Genomic DNA, 23,356 nt, shown 5'->3' with positions numbered 1-23,356 from the left:
ATTAGGTATGTGCCCTGGAGCGAGTGAAACTCTCATGTCTTCAAGGGTAAAATGGGATCAAAAATGCCTACTCCAGGGGCTTCCCTGGTGGCGCCGTGGTTGAGAGTCCGCCTGCCGATGCAGGGGACACGGGTTTGTGCCCCAGTTCGGGAAGATCCCACATGCCGCGGAGCGGCTGGGCCCGTGAGCCATGGCCGCTGAGCCTGTGCGTCCGGAGCCTGTGCTCCGCAACGGGAGAGGCCACAACAGTGAGAGGCGCGCGTACTGCAAAAAAAAAAAAAAAAAAAAAAAAAAAAAAAATGCCTACTCCATAGACTTGTTGTAAGGATTAAGTAAAGTGATGAAGCCCCCAAACTAGAACGTGCTGGGAGCCCCTGAATTTTGCCTGCTGTCTCTCGGTAGGCGTCACCTCCTTTAATGCTCACTGCAACCCTAACATGAAGATTACGGCCAGCATTTACAGATGAGGAAGCTGGGGCTCTGCGAGGTTAGGGATCCGCCCCTATCACAGGGCTAGGAAGAGGCAAGGTCTCCATTAGAATCCAGATCTGCTGGATCCCAAAGGCCACATCCTTGCTTACCCACCACACCGTGCTGCCTTCCACCTGCAGCCAGGGGGTCAGGGGAAGACGAGGAGGACCTTAAGCCTCGGCAGCCCTTCCTTCATCTCTGACCCGGATGATCAGTGACGTCTGATGCCCCTGGTCAGTTGACGCTCAGAGGCAGCCATGGAAGCACCTACCCGGAGGCGATCAGCACCCGGGACTGGGCGATGGCCAGTCGCTGCAGGTTGGTCCGATTCAAGGTCGCCAGGGCCACCCTTCCGGTCTTGCCATTGGCTCCCGGGGGGCTAGCAGGGGAGACCGCATTCGCCCCTGCCGGCGTGCTGGAGGCTTGTCGCCGGATCGCCTGCGATGGGACCATCTTCACCGGGCCTCGAATGGTGCCCGTGCTGTCCAGTGGCTTGGCCCCGGGGCCCGGTGGGGGAGGCATCTTGACCATTCCAGACTCGGGCATGTGCTTGCGGGCAGCCGGGGGCTGCAGGGGTCCAGCGCTCCCATTGGCCACCGCGGCCTTGACGCTCATCACCAGGACGCACTGCGGGCAGGAGCAGGGCGCGGCGGGCGGCGCGGCGGCAGACCCGGGGCTGGCCGGCCAGGACTGGGGCTTGGGCAAGGTGCCAGTGACCATGGGGTAGATAAGATCCAGCCGCCGGCGGACGCGGCGCTGGCGCTGGGTCTGCCGGTTGATCTGGCCCATGGTGCTGAAATCAATGACGTAGCTGAAGCCGATGGAAGTGAGGTCGATCCAGGGGTGCTGCTTCTCGTAGGCGTGCTGGATGGTGATGCCCACTTCCATGTCGTAGGGCGTCCAAGAACCATTGTCGTTCTCCCACTCCCACACCACGCCCTTCCCAGGGGCCGAGGTCGGGTCGTAGTAGTTGCGGCGAACCGGACGGAGGGTCCCTGCCAGAATGGGACAGAGGAGAGGATCAGGGTCACCAAGGGATGAAACTGAATCGTGTTACGTTAATAGGCAGACATTAAACGGGTCCTACAGTGTGCCGGCACTGGGCTGCCTGTTGAGATATCAGCTTTGAATGAGGCTCATGCCTGCCCTTTTGAAGTCCAGCAGTCACGTGGGGGTGGAAGCAGATGAGTTACACGGGGAAGGATGTGGGAGATAGTAACAGGGTACCAGAAAGAGCACTTCCTGGTTTGGAGTCGGGAGACCTTAGTTTGCAGGCAAATTTGATCACTTAATATAACACCCCACACCCTTCTTTTCTCCCCCAAGAAACAAGATGATAACTCCTTTGCCGAGTTTTTGTAAAATTAAATGTGGCTCACTCAATCAACGAATATGCATTTGTCTGTGGCAGGACCTGGATTTCTCACGCGCCCTGTACTCTGCAATAAGGTATATAAAGCCCTTGACACGTGCTAGGCGCTCAGAAACATCATTTCCCTTCTTCCCTGATTCTCCACTTGCCTCAGCCCCGAAGACTACAGGGGAAATGAACACAGGGTCATGGGACCCTAGAGGATAGAGGAAGACTCTGCCCCCAACCCAGGAAGGCTGCCCCAGGGCTGGGGGCGATGGCTGGCTCTCTGGACTTCTTTGGGTGTGGTAAAAAAAAAATAAAAGGTCAGGTTGGAAGAACTCTCTCATACTTCCCAGCATTAAGTCTTATATCAACAACTGCAAGAGTGATCGCAAGAATAACTTTCTATTTATCTAACGTCTTCCCCCCCCCCGCCCCGCCCCCGAGAAGCTCAACCTTCCTAAAGATAGGAGAGTCTCAATTTCGATAGTCTCACAGTGGGTGGGATGGGGGGTGGTGAGGGCAGGGAGGAGATGAGGGTTTGTTGCAGGGGAATAGGACAGCAGAAATGAACCTGCAGGACTGTCAGGGAAAACTACACCTGTAACTGTTGCCTCTTTCTCCTCTATCTACCGGAACCTTGAATTCAGATCCATGCCCGACCAGGGCTCATTTCGTGGATATTAACATCAAGGCCGAAGATGCCTGGTTCAAGGCCGGGTAGGGAGACTGGGGAGAGCTCCAAGGATGCTGGAATCTCTGCATCCGTCAGCTTAAGCTCTATCCATCAAAGTGGTGGGAAAAGGCTCCCCTTCCCCGGCCTCTGACCCACCCCCTCCTCCAACCCAGAGGGAGACACCAAGACTGGGGACAGAATCTCATTCAAGGGGGGAAGAAAAGGAACAATGACTATTCAGGCCTTTGCCAGGTCATAACCCCCCCCCCCCGCCCCCATCTCCAAGCCCCTTAATGACCCAAAACATCAACATTCAGAAGCAGGAGGGAGAAGCAGAACAATCCCCTCCCTATTCAGCGCCAGGAGGTCTGCTGGATGTGGGGGGAGTGGGAGAGCAGGAGGAACGGGGTGGCCAGTAGGCCCCTGGTTTGCCGCCATTTCCTTCCTAAGGCGCCAGCTTGCTGGGGGACAAACAGCGCAACCTTTGGATCCAACAGCAGAGTTTCCGTCCCTTCCAGCTGTGTGATTAAGCCTTAGTTTCCTCATCTGTTTGGGTCCTGGGTAGCTTCTTCAAAGGGTGGATTTGAGGATTAAATGCAGGAATGAATATAAATGCTAAGATAATACCTGTCGCTTGGCAAGGGCGCAATAAAAGTTGGTGATTATTATTGTAATTTATCTTCTATTGTATGTCTTAGCAGGCTGGAGAAGTCACGGGGAAAGTTTAGTCCAGGGGATGTGAAATGTGTGTGTATGTGTGTGTGTGTGAGAGACAGAGACAGAGACAGAGACAGAGAGAGAAGAGGAGGACCAGAGAGAGAGTTTAAACTCCCTCTTTGCACAATCTTTGTTACTTAGAAAACACCTTCAGCTATCCTATCTCATTTGATCTCCCTGGCAATCCTGTGAAACAATGTTTAAAGATGAGGACATTAAGTTTAGAGAGCTTAAATGACACTATTTTATTCTCTCTCCAGGGTAGCAGGGACAAACAATGCCCTTGACCAATTCTCATAAATGTGCTTAAAAGGCATTTTTCACAAGGGTGGTGTCAGTCCCAGCTATGCCTGGGAGTTGCCCCAGAACTTCTGGAAACTCTGCCCTGCCTCTTTCCAGGTGTATCCTCCTCTCTGCCCTGGACAGATGCCCCCTTTTCCTCCTGCACTCCCTCAGTGTTCCCTGACTCTCCGCTGCCCCTGCTATTCACCAGGTCCCGTCTATCAAAATGCCCTCCTTTGCTGCTTTGATCTACTGAAACTTTCCTTATCGTTCAGGTCCTATGCCACTTGCCATCCATTTCTTGAAATGCTCTCCTAGTCCGGGCTCCATCTTCAAGGAGTCTGGGGTGCACAGCTGCTTACGTCTGATGGGTACAAGCATCTTGGCACTTTTCATATCAGTGCCTAACGCAGAGTCGGCAGTAACGAGGGCTCCACAGATGTGCTGTGATGGGGTGAGGACTTCTGGCTACGTTGGCATTTGATCATTTAGCCCACATTGCTGAGTATGCGTTAGCTGCTGTGGGGAATGCAGATTCACGCACTCCTGAAGCACCCCCCAGTCTAAAACAAGACAAGTGCCTAGTTATGAGACACGCCACCAAAAAGGGTGTCAACAAATGCAACGCTAGCAGAAAATGTAACCACAACCCCACCGGGCTTCGATCCCTTCCATGACTTCCTTGTAGGTCAAGACCAAGATGCTCTCCACCCACAACCTCTGTGGTCTCCTCGAATCCTAACACACTCTGCCCACATTTCTGCCCCACTGGCCTCCTGCAGACTCTCGCCACTGCCTCTTCTCCTCTCTGGGCTGCTTCACAATCTTGGTCCCTCCCCTCACACACTCTGGCATCCTCCTGGCTACCCATCCTTCAGATTTCAGCTCACTTCCTCGAGGAAAGCTCTCTGGGTTGTCCGACCAGGTAAAACTCCTGCTCCTATATTTTGCACTGTCCTGAGGTGCAGTTACACATTTATTTGTGTGATTCATTTGATGAATGTCCACCTACCTCATGGGACTCCCAATCTCATGAGGGGGGGCATCCAGGAGTTTGCTTATGGCTGCAGCCTAGCATGCCTAGCATGTCCTGAGGGCTCAGTAAATATCCACTGAAGAAAGGAAGTAATCATAATTTGGAGAACATTTCAAGAAATGGAGAGCATAACAGAGAACATAGGGCCTGAATGAGGAGAACCTCAACAGGTGAAAATGATGAAGAAGGGCCTCTCAGGAGAAGGGACCTTGTGAATAGTTGGCGGGAGGGTGTCTACGGGAATGCCTGAGAATAAAAGGCACATCTGTTTGGCGGGAGTGGAGGAAAATATGGGCATACAGGAAGATAAACTTGGAAAGGCGCGTGAGAGCCAGGGCGTAGATGGTCTGGACTGCTAGGCTATGAGGGCTTTTATGTACAGGCCACGAGGAACCAGTGAGGTTTGTGACACAGAGAAGTGATGACACCAGAGCTGCTCTGTTTATTAGTTCCAAATGAGAAGTAATGGGGGGGGGGAAGGGGGAGGTTGCTGGCAGCAAAAATGAAAAGCAGGTGATAGACCAGAGGGACCCTACGTAATGGGTAGGACCTGACCACAAGTAGCTGAATGCATTCCAAGTGATCCAGGATCACGTGCTTTCGAATCTCCTGGGGAACAGATCAGCAACACCCTCCAGACCTGAGGGCCGGCATCCCTGGGAGCTGGGTCCGGGAATCTGCACGTGAACAACTGCAGAGTGTTCATCGCGAATGCTCAAGTTTCAGCTTCCGCATGCCTGTATATGTGGGGCATCCAAAAAGAATGACGAGACGAGTCAAAGACCCCTGAGGCTTTGACCACGGGCGAGCGGTAAGGTAGTGACGCCATTTAACAAGAAGAGGGGTGTCACAAGGAAGAGCTGATTTTTGGAAGGAAAGATGCTGCGTTCAGTTCAGCCCTAGAGGGTTAGTTAAAAACAGAAGGCAGACCTCAGCACGAAAGTCGTGGGACAAGAGAGATGGTGGGATTACATTCTCTGATTATTCTGAGATCACTCCATCTGACATGGGCGAGTCCAGGACCTTTCTATAATCAGGACCCTGAATTAGATGATCTGAGGAAAGCCACTGGGTCCTAAGGTGCAGTGTGACCCAAGGACAAGGCTTCTAATGGCAGAGGGATAAAGGATTTCACAGACTAAGGAGGAAGAAAGAGGAAAAAAGCTTCTTCCAGCAACTCAGACACGTACATCCCAAAGCACCCAAGTTGTTCTGGCTCCTGGGAAATGACAGACAACTCCTTTCAGGCATGACCCTAGGACTCCAGGGCATTTCACCCACGTCCATACAGCACTGTGCTCCTGTACCCAGGAAATCCCAGGCCTCTCTTACCAGCACCCCTCACCCTCACTAGAATGTTCCATGAGGGCAAAGACTTGGATGGTTTGCTATATCCCACAAGCCTGGAACAGTGCCTGCAAGAAGTAGGCGGTCCTCCAAATGAAGGAGGACATGGGCACTTGGTTCAGAATCTCAGCTCTGCCGTGGACTGGCTGTAAAACTTTGAGCAACTTCATCTTTTTCAACTTGTTTCCTTTCCTATGAAGTGAGAACAATGGGTCCTTCATAAGATGGCCGAGGATGAAACCAGATGATGTGTGCAGTGTGCTTGGTGCCTCCCTCATACTGGAGCTATCACGTGGTCGTGACATTTGCTCCCACCACTCTTGTGCTCGCACAGGGTGGGGAGTATAGTTGGGGGGGGCACTAAAAATCAGCTTCTATCAAACCCTTGAATCACTCTCCATCTGACTCTCGTCACTGCGTTAAAGACATAAAAGAGGCAAAAGTTGCACAGAAAACTGAGCTGGAAAGAACCCTCCCTCATAGCATGTTACTTCTAATTAGCGTCATCACTGGCGCAGAGTCCAAGAGTTCAGAGTTCAGAGTTCAGAGTCCAGAGTTCACCTGCCGATGTGCATGATGGGAGGAAAGGAAACAGAAGGAATCTTAAGGCTGCTCTTCATTCTACGAGGGAGAATGAGGCCTGAGCAGCCGAGGCACTTGCTGAAGGCCACAGAGTAAGCCAGTGGGTCTGGAATGAGACCCTGAGTCACGTCTCCCACTGCCAGCCCGGATCCTCCCCCATCCTGCTGCCAGGCCCTGAAAATGGCAATGATCAGGTATGTTGGAAGATACAGAACACAGGGATGTTGGATGTTACAGGGGACAGAGCTCCAGCCACTGCCCTACAACAGAAAAAGGTCAGCCCAGTCCAGGTGAATGATCGTGGGTGGAGAGGACCCAACAGAGGCTTTTCGAAGCAGCCAAGACTCCTTCACCTCTATCTAGCCCTGTCTCTTCCCTTCTTCCCCATTCTCTAGCCCAAAATGCCTAGAGGAGACCAGCATAGAATGCAAATAAGCGCAGACTCAGAGACGGTCTGGGGAAGGAGAAGGGTCCAGGACAGACAGAGGTGGGCAGGGGGTATCTGCAACCTCCCAGCCATCTCCCTGGAGACAGACTGGATGAGGTCGGAACCCAGGGGAGTGGAGAGTCTGAGGACTTCCTTGGCAGCAGGGCAGGCAACTTCTGAAAAAACACAGCTCCCATGTCAGGAAATGTCCCCACACAGAGGAGGCAACAACAAAAAAAGAGAGGAATCGCCTCTGGGCAGGGGACTTCCAGCTCTCCTTTGTTTATGGGGATGTTTCTGGTTCCCAGCTTCAAACTGTGGCTTGGGGATGGTGGGTAATTTAATTAAACGTTGCCAGGGCTTGGCGGAGGTTGCCTGGGAGCCGGTGGCTTACAGTTCCTACCCTGTCACGGCTTCATCAATGAGCTATATTGAGAGGAACTGTGTGTCTGTTGATGGAGAAGACAGAGGAGGGGGGCTGTGAGCCCAGAAACCCAGAGATTCTATTCTGCTTTGACAAGCTCCCCGACAGACCCAGCAGTCCTGGGAATTCAGCCCAGTGCCTTCTCACCCAGCGCACCCCGCGCGGGGCCTGGCGCTGAGGATGGAGGCTCTCAGCCCACGTTGGCCGGTGAACCAGTAGAATGAGTGGATGACACCAAAGCAGTCTGAATCCCTCAGAGACAGACAAAAAATGTAAAACACACCCTGAGGCAGTTCGAAAAATGATCCAGGGCCAGGTCGGGTCTAAAATCTGAGGAGCTCCAGCCTCCGACTTAACTGTGAACCACCAGGCAGTGGGCAGCCTGTCCTCAGGGAAGGGTGGTCAGACCTGGGGGAAGTAGCAACTGTCCTTCAATCCAGTTTCCTCCAGAACTTCATTTCTGTAGTAAGAGCCCTTCAGGCCATGACCCTTCCTAGGAACCACGCCCATCTCAGACATCCCTAAACACTGATGAAACTTTCCCCCTTCTCAAATGTGGGACAAGGCCTGGGACCTTTATGTCACCAAGACGTCTCTCCATCCGCTGCTGAGACTTAGTCTGAAATAGAAAAGCTAACACCTGCCCATCTATTCTGAGCAGGATTGGAGTCCCCTGTCAGGTAGGTGTCTTGACTGTCAGACTCTCTGACCCCACCTACAGGGCTAGCTTCCCCCTCCCCACAGTCTGATGCCTCCACCCTCCCCTCTCGGACTTCTGTCCAAAGTACACAGTTACCTTCTCCCCCCTCCCCCTTGGCCACACTTAATCCTCTTTCTCGACCTCCCCACATTCCTCCTTATTCCCTCTTCCTCCCAGTCCCTCTCAGCTCCAACCCCCTCCCTTTCCCACCAAGGTTTAAGCCCCTCCAGATGCTAACGCTTCTGGAATCCTTTCCCCAGAAAGCTTCACCCGGTCGGTCGGTGTCTACAAAGTCCTTGGCAAAGAGGTTGTTAGGAGTTATGACTAAAGATGAGGACACGAGGGTGGAAAGATACCCCTTTCCCATGACAATCCTAATTAGCGCACAGGATGCGGGGGCTTTCCAAGGAGGCGGAGATGCCTTTGCTCACACAGCTGTTCTCTGACCCTCTGGGACTCACCCGGTCCTCCCCTCCGGTCCCTCCCTTCCACACCTGTCTCTCCAGGCTCCTGGGTCACACTCTCGGGAGAGCAGAGCCAGAATCCCCAAAACAACTGCCCACCTCCATGAAGAGGCTGCTGGAGAGACAGACCTGTCCCAGGTAAATTAAGCCTGGGCACCATGCGTGGGCCACACAAAAGATGCAGCCCCCCCTCTGCCCCTCACGCCAAGGACCCGCCACCCTGACCTCCAGCCTGCAGGCTCTCTTCTTGGCTCTGACCTGGAAAGGCTGGCCAGCTGGGATGTGGGATTTGCGGTGGCCACAGTGGCAACTTGATTCTCACAAAAAGATAGGAGTTTAGTGTCCCCCATAGGGGACCTTTACGGGGCGAATCTTGGGGACAGTTTCTTTTTAGGAATTCTTCTCCTCCAAGGACAAAGCGATCAGCTTCCCAGCCAGGCATTCCGGAGCTGTGTCCCTCCCCCGCCTCCCTCCATCTGCTCTGGCCTGTTGCTTCAATGCTTGGAGTGCCCAAGCAGAGGCACTCACCAATGCCACAGCAACCCAGGCGTTTCCTGCCCTGGAATCCCCAAGTCCATCTCTGTTCCCAGGAAGGCCCCTCCCTGCCCGTACTAGACCACAGTGAAAGCCTCCCGGGAATCCCTTCTTCCTCCCCCCCGGGATGCAGCTGTGGGAAGCCATCCCACCCCGGAGGGGTAGAGGCAGCAAGGTGGTTGACCAGGGGAACGTGTGGCAGGCCCAAGGGTGCCTGAGGCACGGTAGGGTCAGTGAGCCAAGGTGATGTGTGAGGAATGAGAGCAGCAAGCCTTTCCTATCAGCTGGGATTGCTTGTGGGCTGGTGAGCCCCGGAATTTCTACAAGAGCCACCAAGCGTTTCAAAGGGGGGCGTGAAAGGGGGTTTTTTAGGAGCTAGGTTGAAGCTCGGTTTGCATAACCAAACCACGGATACTATTTGCATGGACGTTTATTGCAGGGAGTATCTTAAGAGCATCGTGGGGCGTCAAGCGCCCCCTCCACGACCCCCTCTCGGTGACACCAGTGTATGGAGATGCGGACAAAGGTGGGCCCCGGTGGGCTCGCGACGTGGGAGACCTCAGGGCAGGCAGGGGAGGAGGCGCGGGCGGGGCAGGGGCGGCCAGCTCACCGGTGTCCTGGCGAAACTGGTTCATGGACTGCAGGTCGATGATGTAGGGCGCGAGACGGCTGTCCACCTGGCCCAGCACCACGCTGCCCCCGGCGCGGGGGCCGGCGCGAACCACCGCCTCGATGTGGTGGCTCACGGCCGGGCTGTAGGGACGCCAGCGGCCGTGCTCGTTCAGCCATTCCCAGACCACCACGGCCGAGGCCAGGAGCATGGCGAGCCCGGGGCTGCGGCGGCGGCAGCGCTGCGATGCCTGCCTCCCGGGCCCGGCGCGCCCGCCCTCCTCCGCTTCCTCCTGCGCCGCCGCCTCCGGGCCTCGACCGCGCCCCCCGCCCCGCGCCCCGACACCCCGGGCAGCCTCAGCTCCGGCCCATGGGCCGCCCCCCAGCCGCGCATCCACCGGGGCCCGGAGACCAGGGCCGCCGGGCTCCGACCGCGCGCCGCCGCCGCCGCCCGGGTCCGCCGCTGCTGCCGCTGCTCCGTGGGGTCGAGTCGCTTCATGCAAATGTCCGGCTCTCTGCAAACTGGCCCCCGCCTAGCAAAGCCACCCGGCGGGCGCGCGGCCGGAGCCCCGGCGGCCGCGAGCTGGGGCTGACGGCGAGACGAGCATCAAGCCCTCGCACCAGTTGCGCCTCGGGCTCTGCAGACGCCGGGGTGGGATCTCGCCGCGCGATCGCGCTCGGACTGGCACGCCGAGTTCCCTCCCCTCCCTCCCCACCCTTTCACCGCACGTTCAGTTGTCGCCGCCTGGGACAGAGCTCCCCCTCCCTGTGGCTCCGCTCAGCTGCTTCTAGAATGAGTCGCCCCTCCCAAGCCCGGCGCTCGGGCAAACCCGCGCCTGCGGAGGGTTTCTCCGGTCCCTAGACGCGGAAAAGCGACCCCCCCAGGACAAAGCCCCGGGACTGCAGCTGTCGCCGGCCGTAACTTTGCAGTCTCCCTCCCAGAAATGGAATTTTTTCTTTCTTTCTTTCTCTTTAATGCAGTGTGATCGGTGTGCGTACAGCGAGCTCCGAGACACTTAGTGTCTTGCACACTCACGCTCGCACGCACACGCGCCCACATCCGCACGCTCCCCTTGGTGTGGTTGTATTACCTCATCTTCGTCCGCATCCTCAGCTGTCCGTCAAGGATGCAGAGCCACGCCCCCTGACGACTGGAGCAGGTGCCCTGGAGCTCACGCGCTCCCTGCTGGCCTAAAGAGACGCGTGCCGGCCACTGGCCACACACTAGTTAGCTCAACTAACTGGGCCTCTCTGCTTACGAGACCCAGTCCAAAGGGATGCAGCAATTTGAGAGGTGACGGATTAACACTGTCTATGGTAGGGAGCAAATGTGGTTTTTCTGGCCTGCTTAGACGTTACCAGAATCAAGAAGACACATGCTAAATTGATTTATTTTGCAGGATTTCTATGACCGAAATAATGAGACACTAAGACAGACACAAGCTAGACTTGGTTGTTTTGGTCATCAATAGTCAACGTGGAAAATAATCTAAAATGGGTGCGTTCTGACTAAAAAGGTAGATTGACATCGGGCTTACATATTAATCTTGCCAGAAAACACAAACTTTGTTTTGCTGAAGTTGCAGCTACATAGGACAATGAATTCATACACTCAAGAGCCAGGATAGGATATAGAAAAATAAAAGTAGACTATGTGTTAGGAACCGGGATTATGAACCTTTCTGAAATAATCGTTTTCTTTCATAATATATGATCTCTTTTGCTTTGGAAGATTTGCTTTCCCTCCCTGTTTCTTGCTCTCTCTTGAATTGTACCTGTCCTTTCTCCCATCACTAGTTCTTTCCAAATCTTTTTCACCCCTCTGCCTTTATTTACCTCCCTCCTCACTGAGTTCTAAGTACAAAATAAAAGGAAAAATATCAAACATGCTCTTCTTCAGGCCTCCAAAAGCACCAGGCTTGAGGCTACTCTGAGCTTTGTTCTTGCTGGTCCCCTTGCCCAGAAATCTCCCCAGGGTGACCTCCAGAATCTCCAGTAAACGTCCTCCCTAAGGCCAGTCTCCCAATCCAACCCAATCAACACCATTCATTAAAACATGGAATTTTAGGGTTTGAAGGACAAAAGGAAAAGGAGTTAAGGCTACCTCAGTTAATCCTAACAAGAGTCACCATTATTCCCATGTTATAAATGACAAGGCTTAGGGAATTTGAGCAGTTTGCCCCAGTTACATGTTTAGCAGAGGGGAAACTGGTATCCAAGAATTAGTTGGGCAAAAAAACCCAAACCAAACCAAACAAACAAGCAAACAAAAAACTCACCTTGTTCCATAACACAAGTTATGTGATGAGGAGACGGTGTGATAAGAGGCAAGACATATGGCAATGTAAAAGTGCCTCAGTGTGAAAGAAAGGAAGGGAGAAAACGAGGATAGAGTGTTCTGAGAGGACACAAGTAGAATTGAAGAAAAGGTCATGTAGGGCTTCCCTGGTGGTGCAGTGGTTGAGAGTCTGCCTGCCGATGCAGAGGACACGGGTTCGTGCCCCGGTCCGGGAAGATCCCACATGCCGCGGAGCGGCTGGGCCCGTGAGCCATGGCCGCTGAGCCTGCGCGTCCGGAGCCTGTGCTCCGCAACGGGAGAGGCCACAGCAGTGAGAGGCCCGCGTACCGCAAAAAAAAATAAATAAATTAAAAACAAAAAAAAAAGGTCTTGTAAATTTGTATTGAGCTATTTTTACTTCCAATCATGAGACCAAGTGTATGAAGACCCTGGAAACTCTCTTGTGGTCTGGGAGGTACAGATCCAGAAACTATAAACTATCAGTAACGACTGAAGGGGAGGCTGGAAGTACCAGGGAGAAAACAGCATCTGACCAGCTAAACCAGAAATTCCCAAGTAGAAAAAGCCTAACCCTGCTAAAAGGGGCATGTTCTATGGGTGCTCAAAAGGAATGTGTATTCTGTTGTTGAGTGGAGTGTTCTATAAATTTTCATGAAATGCTATTGGTTGATGACTTTGTTTCATTCTTCTTTAGCCAGGCTGACTGTCTGTATAGTTGTTCTATAAATTATTATTATTATTATTTTTTGCAGTACACGGGCCTCTCACTATTGTGGCCTCTCCCGTTGTGGAGCACAGGCTCTGGACGCGCAGGCTCAGCGGCCATGGCTCACGGGCCCAGCCGCTCCGCGGCATGTGGGATCTTCCCGGGCCGGGGCACGAACCCGCGTCCCTTGCATGGGCAGGTGGACTCTCAACCACTGCGTCACCAGGGAAGCCCTCTATAAATTTTTGAAAGAGGTGTATTGAAGTCTCTAACTACAACTGTGGATTTGTCTACTTCTTTTAGTTCTATCAGGGTGTGCTCCACCTTTTTTTTGCCACTTTGTTGTTTGTGCTTTGCTACATTGTCTTGGTAGATTGATCCTTTTATCATTATATAGTATCCTTCTCTGTGGTAATTTTCTTTGATCTGAAGTCACCTTTATCTAATATTAAGATAGACACATGTTTTTCTTTTATCCATGTCTTCGTGATGTATATTTTTTCCATCCTTCACCTTCAATCTGCCTATGATGTTCAATTTGAACTGAGTTTTTTTGTAGACAGTTTATAGCTGGGTCATGTTTTAATCTACTCTGCCAATCTCTGCCCTTTAATTGGTGTACTTAAACCATTCGCATTTAATGTAACTATTGGTACGTTAGGGCTTAAGTCTGCCCGTTTATTTTTTGTCTTCTGCCTGCTCTGTCTGTTTTCTTTCTCCTGCAGGTTACTTGCACATTTTGAAGATTCCATTTTGACTTATGTATAGTGTTTTTCAATGTTTCTTTTTTTTTTTTTTTTTTTTTTTTTTTGCGGTACGCAGGCCTCTCACTGTTGTGGCCTCTCCCATTGCGGAGCACGGGCTCCGGACGCGCAGGCCCAGCGGCCATGGCTCATGGGCCCAGCCGCTCCATGGCATGTGGGATCTTCCCAGACCAGGGCACGAACCCGTGTCCCCTGCATCGGCAGGCGGACTCTCAACCACTGCGCCACCAGGGAAGCCCCTCAATGTTTCTTTTTGAATAGCTTGTTTAGACGTTGCTCTAGGCATTACACTATATATTTACAACATCACAATCTACTAATGTAGTCATTTTGGCAGTTCAAGTGAAGTACAGAAATCTTACTTCCCTTTAACTCTTTTTACCCTCCCCCATTTATAATTGCTCTATATACATTTAGGACCACATCCGTGTTACGTTCTGTCGACTGATTATTTTTTCCCAGTTAGTTGGCTCTCTTCTTTTTCCTGCAGTGTTATATAGTGCCTCCTCACCGTGATGTGAATAATCCTCTGAAGTTAAGGCAAATCAGGTGGGAGAGTCCTGATTTGATTCCTGTTTCCAGATATGTAGTCAACTGAGTCACTGAGATGAGAAACAAATTTGGGTTACTTTAACTGGAGTGCAGCTGCTTATCAGTTTCCCAAGGCAAAGAGCATGGTAGAATATATTTTCCAGAAATGCCCTCAACAATATTTCTGGTCCCATATGCTCTTCCAGAACATTGTCACTCCTTTATGAAGAGGTTCCATCTGTGGGATCCTTAGCTGCGTTGTCTAATAGGGCACCACAATAGAAATGACATTATCTGACATTCAGGGGTAGGTTATAAAAGACAATAAAGTGTAAAAGCCAATATGGGATTTCAACTTCTGGGAAGAAGAAGAAGTAGACACACTTTTCCCTATGACTCTAGCGAAGTACAACTAAAAAACCTGGCAAACCATGTGAAGACTCTGCAAGTTGGAGGAAAGACAGATCATTTAGGGACCTTGGGACCCAAGGAACAAAATGGTGGTGTTTCCCTAGTTTTCCTTTTGCCTCCTATACCCAAGACTTGGATTGGAAGAAGTCAGCAACTTGGAAATGCCGTGGGCATGGACCCAAAATGAACAAACACAACACGAAAAGCCTACTCTCTCTAATCAAAAAAACAAAGAAAGGGGCAGCATAGCAAAGCTGAAAACTTTTAAATAGTAACCACTCTACTCTAGCCAAACCGCACAGAAAAACTGTGGTCCCATCCCCACCAGTGACCACAAAGGCTGAGTGGGGAACCTATGTCCTTGCCAGGCTGTCATGAAACACCCCAATGCCACCAGCTCCTTGCTGATTTTCTCCTTCTGTTTTGACAGCTGAGTGACACATACATGTTTTCACTTTCATCACTTTTAAGCTTGCCTTTACTTTTCTTGCGTTTCATGTAGCTCGTATCCAAAGCAGTGGTTAATTTCTCCTTTTAAGGAGCTGTCTGCCCTTTGGGATTTTCCTCAGATGAATATAATCCTTGAATGTGAATGCCAGTCATCTTTCTTGAACTTCTCCTGAAGCCTCTCTGACCAGAAACAGAAAGATTTCTTTGCGAGTACCTGACTTACCTTAGTTGTCTTTGGAGTCCTGAAAGTAAATACTTCACAGATCTAAATTCCTAAAGCAACTGAAACTTTTGCTTCTATTTTGGTACACGATGTACAGTTTTTTTCTGTGCAAAGTTCAGAATAAATCTCAAAACCTGGTGAATAAAATCTGATCAGAGTTGGACGTGGGACCTAAACTACAGACTAATATCCTATCACAACCTCTGTTGCAGGTAGGGTTCTCTAGAAAGCCAACTCTGAGACAGAGCTTAGTGAGCAGAATGTTTATAAAGGAGCATCCTTTGGCTTAATACCTAGGAAGGAAGGAAGGAAGGGAAAAGGGGGCAAGGATTGGGCAAAGGGAGCTGCGCTGGAATGCAGGTTCTGTGGGCAATAAAGCATTAATTGTACCCAAAGAAAGATTTGGCCCTTTGCCCTTGGCTCCTGGGAGGTAACCTCTAAGCCTTTGGAATGTCCTGCTTGATAAGAGTGTCTTTGTTTAACCTGGCGGGCTTGGGCCATGACAGATAGTTTATACTAACACAACATGATATATGGTAGAGGACTTAGGGCACACAATATCAACTTGACATTTGGAGGGGCTGGCGACGAAGGTCAGCCTCATGGGTGGTCAATCACATCTACATGACAAGCCCCTAATAAAAACTCTGGACTCAAAAGTTTGGGGAACTTCCCTGGTTAGCACTACTCATGCATACTGTCACAAGTCATTGCTGGAGAAATAAAACACAAGCCACACAAATCCTCTGGGTAGGGACAGACAATGGACAGCTCCACACCTGTTCTCTCCCTATCGTCTGTCCCTTTGATGATTTTTAAAAATTAATACACTTTATTTTGGGGGCAGTTTTAGGTTTATAAAAATGCTTAGTGGAAAATACATAGAGTTTCCATGTATCCCATCAGTGCCCTACCCCTTCAGTTTCCCCTAATATTAACATCTTGGGTTAGTGTGGTACATTTGCTATAATTGCAGAGCAAATATTGATACATTATTATTAATTAAAGACCACATTTTCCATTAGGGTTCACTCTTGGTGTTGTAAATTCTGAGTTTTTATATAGAACCCATAGAACATGGGTAGTTGTAGCTGATTACTGTTTTAAGTTGCAGTTTTCTAATGACATGTGACATTGAGCATCTTTTCACCTGCTTATTTGCCATCTATCTTTGGTGAGACGTCTGTTAAGATCTTTGCCCATCTTTTTAATAGGGTTATTTGCTTTCTCGTTGTTGAGTTTTAAAAGTGTTTGTGTATTTTAGATAACAGTCTTTTCTCAGATGTGTCTTTCACAAATATTTTATCTTAATCTGTGGCTTGTCTATTCATTCTTTCTCTTTCTCTCTGTCTCTCTTTCTCTCTTTAAAGTAACAGGAGTTTGCCCCAGCTAGCCTGCTGCAGGTGCCACAGGGCCCAAGAGTGACGGGAAGTACCTCGTGTCCCAGTGCTCAGGCTTACATGGACTTTCTCCAACCTTGCCAGCACTTACCTTTGCACTGCATGGTGGTGGGGGTGAGGTGTCTTTCACAGAGCAGAACTTTTCAATTTTAACCAAGTCCAGCATAACATTTTTTTCTTTCCTTGGTTATGCTTTCGTGCCAAAACAAAGTTCACCTAGATTTTCCTTTGTTATCTTCTAGGAATGTTATAGTTACGTATTTTACATTTAGGTCTATGATTCATTTTGAGTCTACTTTTGTGAAAGGTGTATAGTGTATATCTAGATTCTTTTTTTTGTTTGTTTGATTTTTTGGCATGGAGATGTCTAGTTGTTCTAGCACCTTTCGTGGAAAAAACCATCTTGCTCCATTGTATTCCTTTTGTTCCTTCATGGAAGATCAGTTGACTATATTTTGGTGTGTCTATTTCTGGGCTATGTTCCACTGATTTTCTTCTTTATTCTTTGACCAACACAACCCTATCTTGATTAGTGCAGGTTTATAATAATAAGTAGTAAAGTCAAGTAGTCATAGTCTTCCAACTTTGTTCTTCTCCTTTAATATTGTGTTGGCTCTTCTGGGTCTTTTGCCTCTCCTTATAAACTTTAGTATCAGGTTGTTGATATTCACAAGATAACTTGCTGGGATGGTGATTGGGATTACATTGATGACAGATCAAGTGGGGAAGAACTGACAATGTGACAACACTGAGTCGTCTTATACATGTACATGGAATATACCTCCAATTATTTAGATTTTCTTTGGAGTTTTGTAGTTTTCATCGTATAGATCTTGTACATATTTTGTTAGATTTATGCCTGAATATTTCTCTTTGCAGGGAATGGTAAAGTAAATGGTATTATGTTTTAAACTCCAAATTCCAATTCCTCATTGCTGGTTCATACAGAAGCAACTGATTTTTGTATATTAATCATGTATCATGCAACCTTGCTGTAATTGCTTATTAGTTCCAGGAGTTTTTTGTCGATTCTTTGGGATTTTCTGCAAAGTACTTAGACAACTATATCATCTGTGATCAAAGATTAGTTTTATTTTTTCCTTCCCAAATAATGTAACTTTTACTTCCTTTTCTTGTGTTATTGCATTAGCTAGGACTTTCAGTATGATATTGAATAGGTGTGGTGAAAGCCAACATCCTTGCCTTGTTTCTGATCTTAGCAAGAAAGCATCTAGTTTCTCATCATGAAGTATGATATTGGCTGTAAGATTTTTGTAGGTGTTCTTTATCAACTTGAGAAAGTTTCCCTCTATTTCTAGTTTGTTGATAGCTTTTATAAATGGGTATTGGATTTGGTCAAAATTTTTTTTATTGGAGTATAATTGCTTTACAATCTTGTGTTAGTTTCCCCTGTACAATGAAGTGAATCAGCTATATGTATACTTATCCCCTCCCTCTGGGACCTCCCCCCCCCCCACCATCCCACCCATCTAGATAGTCACAGGGCACTGAGCTGAGCTCCCTGTGCTGTACGGCAGGTTCTCATTAGCCATCTATTTTACACATGCAGTGTATTTATGTCAAACCTAATCTCTCATTTCATCCCACCCTTCCCTTCCCCCACCATGTCCACATGTCCATTCTCTACCTCTGCGTCTCTATTCCTGCCCTGTAAATAGGTTCACCTGTACCATTTTTTTAGATTCCACATATATGCATTAATATATGATATTTGATTTTCTCTATCTGACTTACTGCACTCTTATGACAGTCTCTAGGTCCAACTATGTCTCTACAAGTGACCCAATTTCATTCCTTTTTATGGCTGAGTAATATTCCATTGTATATATATACCACATCTTCTTTATCCATTCATCTGTTGTTGGACACTTAGGTTGTTTCCATGTCCTGGCTATTGTAAATAGTGCTGCAATGAACATTGGATACATGTGTCCTTTTGAATTATGGTTTTCTCAGGGTGTATGCCCAGTAGCGGGATTTTGGGGTCATATGGTAGTTCTATTTTTAGTTTTTTAAGGAACCTCCATACTGTTCTCCATAGTGACTGTATCAATTTACATTCCCACCAACAGTGCAAATGGGTTCCCTTTTCTCCACACCCTCTCTAGCATTTATTGTTTGTAGATATTTTTGATGATGGCCATTTTGACTGGTGTGAGGTGATACCTCATTGTAGTTTTGATTTGCATTTCTCTAATGATTAGTGATGTTGAGCATCCTTTCATGTGTCTCTTGGCCATCTGTATGTCTTCTTTGGAGAAATGTCTATTTAGGTCTTCAGCCCATTTTTGGATTGGGTTGTTTGTTTTTTTGATATTGAGCTGCATGAGCTTCTTGTATATTTTGGAGATTAATCCTTTGTCAGTTGCTTCATTTGCAAATATTTTCTCCCATTCTGAGGGTTGTCTTTTGGTCTTGTTTATGGTTTCCTTTGCTGTGCAAAAGCTTTGAAGTTTCATTAGGTCCCATTTCTTTATTTTTGTTTTTATTTTCATTATTCTGGGCTGTGGGTCAAAAAAGATCTTGCTTTGGTTTATGTCAAAGAGTGTTTTTCCTATGTTTTGCTCTAAGAGTTTTATAGTGTCCAGGTCTTTAATCCATTTTGAGTTTATTTTTGTGTATGGTGTTAAGGACTGTTCTAATTTCATTCTTTTACATGTAGCTGTCCAGTTTTCTCAGCACCAGTTAGTGAAGAGGCTGTCTTTTCTCCATTGTATGTTCTTGCCTCCTTTGTCATAAATTAAGTGACCATATGTGCGTGGGTTTATCTCTGGGCTTTCTATCCTGTTCCATTGATCTATATGTCTGTTTTTGTGCCTGTACCATACTGTCCTGATTACTGTAGCTTTGTAGTATAGTCTGAAGTCAGGGAGCCTGATTCTTCTAGCTCCGTTTTTCTTTCTCAAGATTGCTTTGGCTATTCAGGGTCTTTTGTGTTTCCATACAAATTGTGAAATATTTTGTTCTATTTCTGTGAAGAATGCCATAGCTAGTTTGATAGGGATTGCATTGAATCTGTAGATTGCTTTGGGTAGCATAGTCATTTTCACAATATTGATTCTTCCAATCCAAGAACATGGTATATTTCTCCATCTGTTTATGTCATCTTTTTGTTGTTGTTGTTTATGTCATCTTTGATTTCTTTCATCAGTGTTTTATAGTTTTCTGAGTACAAGTCTTTTGCCTCCTTAGGTAGGTTTATTCCTAGGTATTTTATTCTTTTTCTTCCAATGGTAAATGGAATTGTTTCCTTAATTTCTCTTTCTGATATTTTGTTGTTAGTATATAGGAATGCCAGAGATTTCTGTGCACTAATTTTGTACCCTGCAAACTTACCAAATTCATTGATTGGTTCTAGTAGTTTTTTTGTGACATCTTTAGGATTTTCTGTGTATAGTGTCATGTCTTTTTGAATGTTTTAATGTATCTGCTGATATGATCATATGGCTTTTCTTCTTTAGCCAGTTCATGTGATGAATCACATCAATAAGTTTTTGAATGTTGAATCAGCCTTGTATGCCTAGAATAAATCTTACTCCTTTGCTGATTTTTATCTGTATCCTTTCATTGTAATAAACCATACCATGAGGATAATGGTTTTCTGAGCTCTACTAATCTTTTAGCAAATTATTGAACCTGAAGTTGGTCTTTGGGAACTTTGGAACTTGTACCCTATAAGACTCTTGCCCACCGGGAAGCTCAGGAGCTAATAATGATCAATCAGAGATGCCTCACATTTGCCCTTTATCAAATAACTTAACATATTCATAGGTTCCAAGAATAAGAACATGGATGTCTTTGCAGGAATGCTCCCCACATTGCCCATGCAACTCCTTGTGATTTTTTTCTCACTCATGCTCAGTTCTGGGTGTACCACTTCCAAATTACAAGAGGATATTTTTGACCACACCTGAATTATGACTTGGCAAATCTGACAGAACTCACCACACAATGGGCAGTTCTGGATGAATTGTCACATGACGTCTCACGGTCAGGTGCTCCATCTTTACCTGGGTTCACTAGCATACCAAAAGTTGTTATTCCAAAGACATATAATTCTCCGCTGCAAATGGCATGGCCTTGCTGCAGAACCACGGGAGTCTGCATTGTGATTCTCCCACATGTGCCGTAAACTCTACATGGTATCTTTTTTCCACATCGGATACTTCTAATACCATAGGGTCAGCTAGGCTGAATCACCCAAGCAGCAGCGCTCTTCACCACAGACGGGCTTTTCGGCAGAACCCTTTCCTAATCTCAGTCCCATTCAAAGCTGGCAGCCTGTAACTGGGCCGAAGCAGTATACCCAGGTGTGAAATATGCTACTGTCAGAAACCAGAGGCAATGTTACCTCCTTCTTCATAGTGGGATATATCATTTTCTTTAGATGAGATGTCCTGGCACGCCCCTGACTTAGTGGGTTCTCCGTAGGAATTATCTCCCAATATCTGAAATGTGTGAGTGCCAGGGCCTCTAAGATGTTGACTGCTTCTTGGTCATCTGGCTTGATTAGCATGATATCATTGATATAGTGGACTAATGGGATAGTCTGCCGGAAGTACACACCACCCAGATTTTTCTCTCTCTATTGTAACAAAAGGAGAGTGTGTTAATACAGTCTTGGGGCAAAACTAAACAATATATACTATTGTCTCTTCTGTGTGAGTTCAACTACTTATGATCCCCTTTTCTAATAGTGAAAGAAAAAAAATCACATTCATCCAATTAATGACCACATACCGTATACCCGAGACCGTGTTTCTTTGCTTTAGCAAAGATACCACATCTGGCACAGTGGCTACAACTGGAGCTACCACTTGGCTGACTTTGTGGAAGTCCACTGTCATTCTCCAGGACTTACTAGATTTCTGCAGGGGCCAGACTGTTAAAGCAAATGCATATACGACAGAGATGGTTAGTTCTGTGTTCTTCAGATCCTTAAGGCTCGCACTAATTTTCAGGCTTCCCCCACCCCAATGAGGGTAGGTAAGTCAATGAAAAGCGGAGCAGAGTTGCCTAAAGGCTTATAGTGCTGATGAGATAAAAATTGGAGTTCAGAATTTGATAAGGGAAGGGGTATTAGTAAATATCCCAAGCTCTCAGCTGGGACCCCTGGAGGGCAGAGCAGACCAGAGGTAGACAGAGAGCCTCAACATTTTGTAACTCCGTTTCAAGGCAGTTTCATCTCTGACTGGATTAAGATGATCTAATTTCTCTCTATCAGAAGGCAAGGTGACTCCTCCTTGGAGGGAAAAAAAAGTGCTGGGGCGGGGTGGGGATGAAGTAGGGGTTAAGATTTCTCCTGGAAAGGCAGCTGCCACTTTTTCATGTAAAATCCAACAAGATGCCTAGGCTGGGGGCAGACTGAGCTCCTGAATATACCATTTGCATTTGACTGCCAATGCCTTTCAATCCTTCCTTTGTTAGTCGGTGAGTCGGAGTTGAAAACCCCCCCAAAATGGGACGCCAGATGGAAATTCCCCTGGTCAGTTTCAACATCAGTTTAACTACCGGTGAAGGGCTGCTTTTGTTTAGAAAGTGTGCATTTTGTAGCTCCATCCGGCAGGTGGCGATGTGGTACCAGGAAACGGCCTCTCTGAGAGTTCAGGCCCCCTTTCGGTCTTTTAAGCAAAGCCCCGAATTCGCTTTCTCCTTTTGGGATTCTGTATTATTTTTTTGCTGGAATATCCAGGAGGGACAGGAAAATAGTTTGGGGACAATCTACACATTCCACATGAAGCAGTTCCTAAACAGGAGAATCCCCTCTGGTACTTATGAGATGGGAGTGGGGGCATATATGGCATCAATTCCACAATAGCCGTACATTGAGTCCATCCAAAGGGTCTCATCCACAAGTTCACGTCATTTCTTTCTTCACCTCAAATCTTGCTTAAACCCCATCGACTGAACTAGGTACCTTTCCTCCTACAGAAGCACAATGTAAATCGGGGGTTACAACAGAAGCTACCATCTAGGGGGCCCAGGGAAGTCCAGGGTGGTGGAGAAAGGCCAGCTAGGGTTGAACAGGGACGCTAGTGGAGGTAGGAGAGAGGAAACCTGGTTGTCAGTCTCCTTTCCTCCTTTGGCCCCTTGCTCCAGGGTCATTGCCCAAGTGCCAGTGCTACTTGCTTTCCCATGTACATCTCAGTGTCTGGTGAGAACCAAGTTCAGGGACTTCTTTCTCCCTCCACACACACTGCCTCAGCTCCAGCCCTCAGGGCTTGCTCCTGTGCCCAGAATCTTCTCCTCTTCCAGGGCAAGAAAGTGACTTGGGTGCCTGACTAGCACAATGACTGACACATTAATATGTTAACTTTTCTTTTCCCTCTTGGTAATGGTACTAATATTTTGGATCCAAAAAAAAAAAACCAAAAAAGGAACAAAAGGTAATATAAAGGTACTCTGGGTATACATACAGACTCTCAAAAAGTATCCCGTCAGCCTAATGCTTTCAGAAATGTCATACACCCCAATGGAACACTGTAATGGATTTCTGACTAGTTAAAAGATTCTTGGGCAGATATAGACACTTTCAAAAGGGGACTGGGGGGCTTCCCTGGTGGTTGAGAGTCCACCTGCCGATGCCAATGCAGGAGACACAGGTTCGTGCCCCGGTCCGGGAAGAGCCCACATGCCTTGGAGAAGCTAGGCCTGTGAGCCGTACCCCGGTCCGGGAAGATCCCACATGCCTCGGAGAAGCTAGGCCTGTGAGCCATGGCCGCTGAGCCTGCGCTCCGCAATGGGAGAGGCCACAACAGTGAGAGGCCCGCGTACCGCAAAAAAAAAAAAAAAAAAGGGGGACTGGGGTAGTACATGGTTATCAGCTCACTGGATCATGGAGTAGGACAGAGAAAAACAGAACTATGTTGGTCTTGGCTTTTCTAGATACGGGGATGTTCTAGTTAGAACTGGATAAAAGAAAAGTTAA

General features: G+C 48.1%; 1 protein-coding gene across 1 annotated transcript in view; it reads right to left on the bottom strand.

Moving 5' to 3' along the window:
- Positions 1-9,835, bottom strand: part of DTX4 (deltex E3 ubiquitin ligase 4) — a 33,868-nt gene extending 24,033 nt beyond the window's left edge. The window contains exons 1-2 of the mRNA XM_060017431.1: positions 9,625-9,835; positions 743-1,466 (exon numbers count right to left, since the gene is read on the bottom strand). Of these exons, the coding sequence (XP_059873414.1) occupies positions 743-1,466; positions 9,625-9,835 (935 nt within the window). The remainder of the gene's footprint in view (positions 1-742; positions 1,467-9,624) is intronic.
- Between the last annotated feature and the right edge of the window lie 13,521 nt (positions 9,836-23,356).

This window comes from Delphinus delphis, chromosome 8 (assembly GCF_949987515.2).
Source record: "Delphinus delphis chromosome 8, mDelDel1.2, whole genome shotgun sequence".
NCBI lineage: Eukaryota > Metazoa > Chordata > Mammalia > Artiodactyla > Delphinidae > Delphinus > Delphinus delphis.
This window is presented reverse-complemented; position numbering and strand designations above follow the sequence as displayed.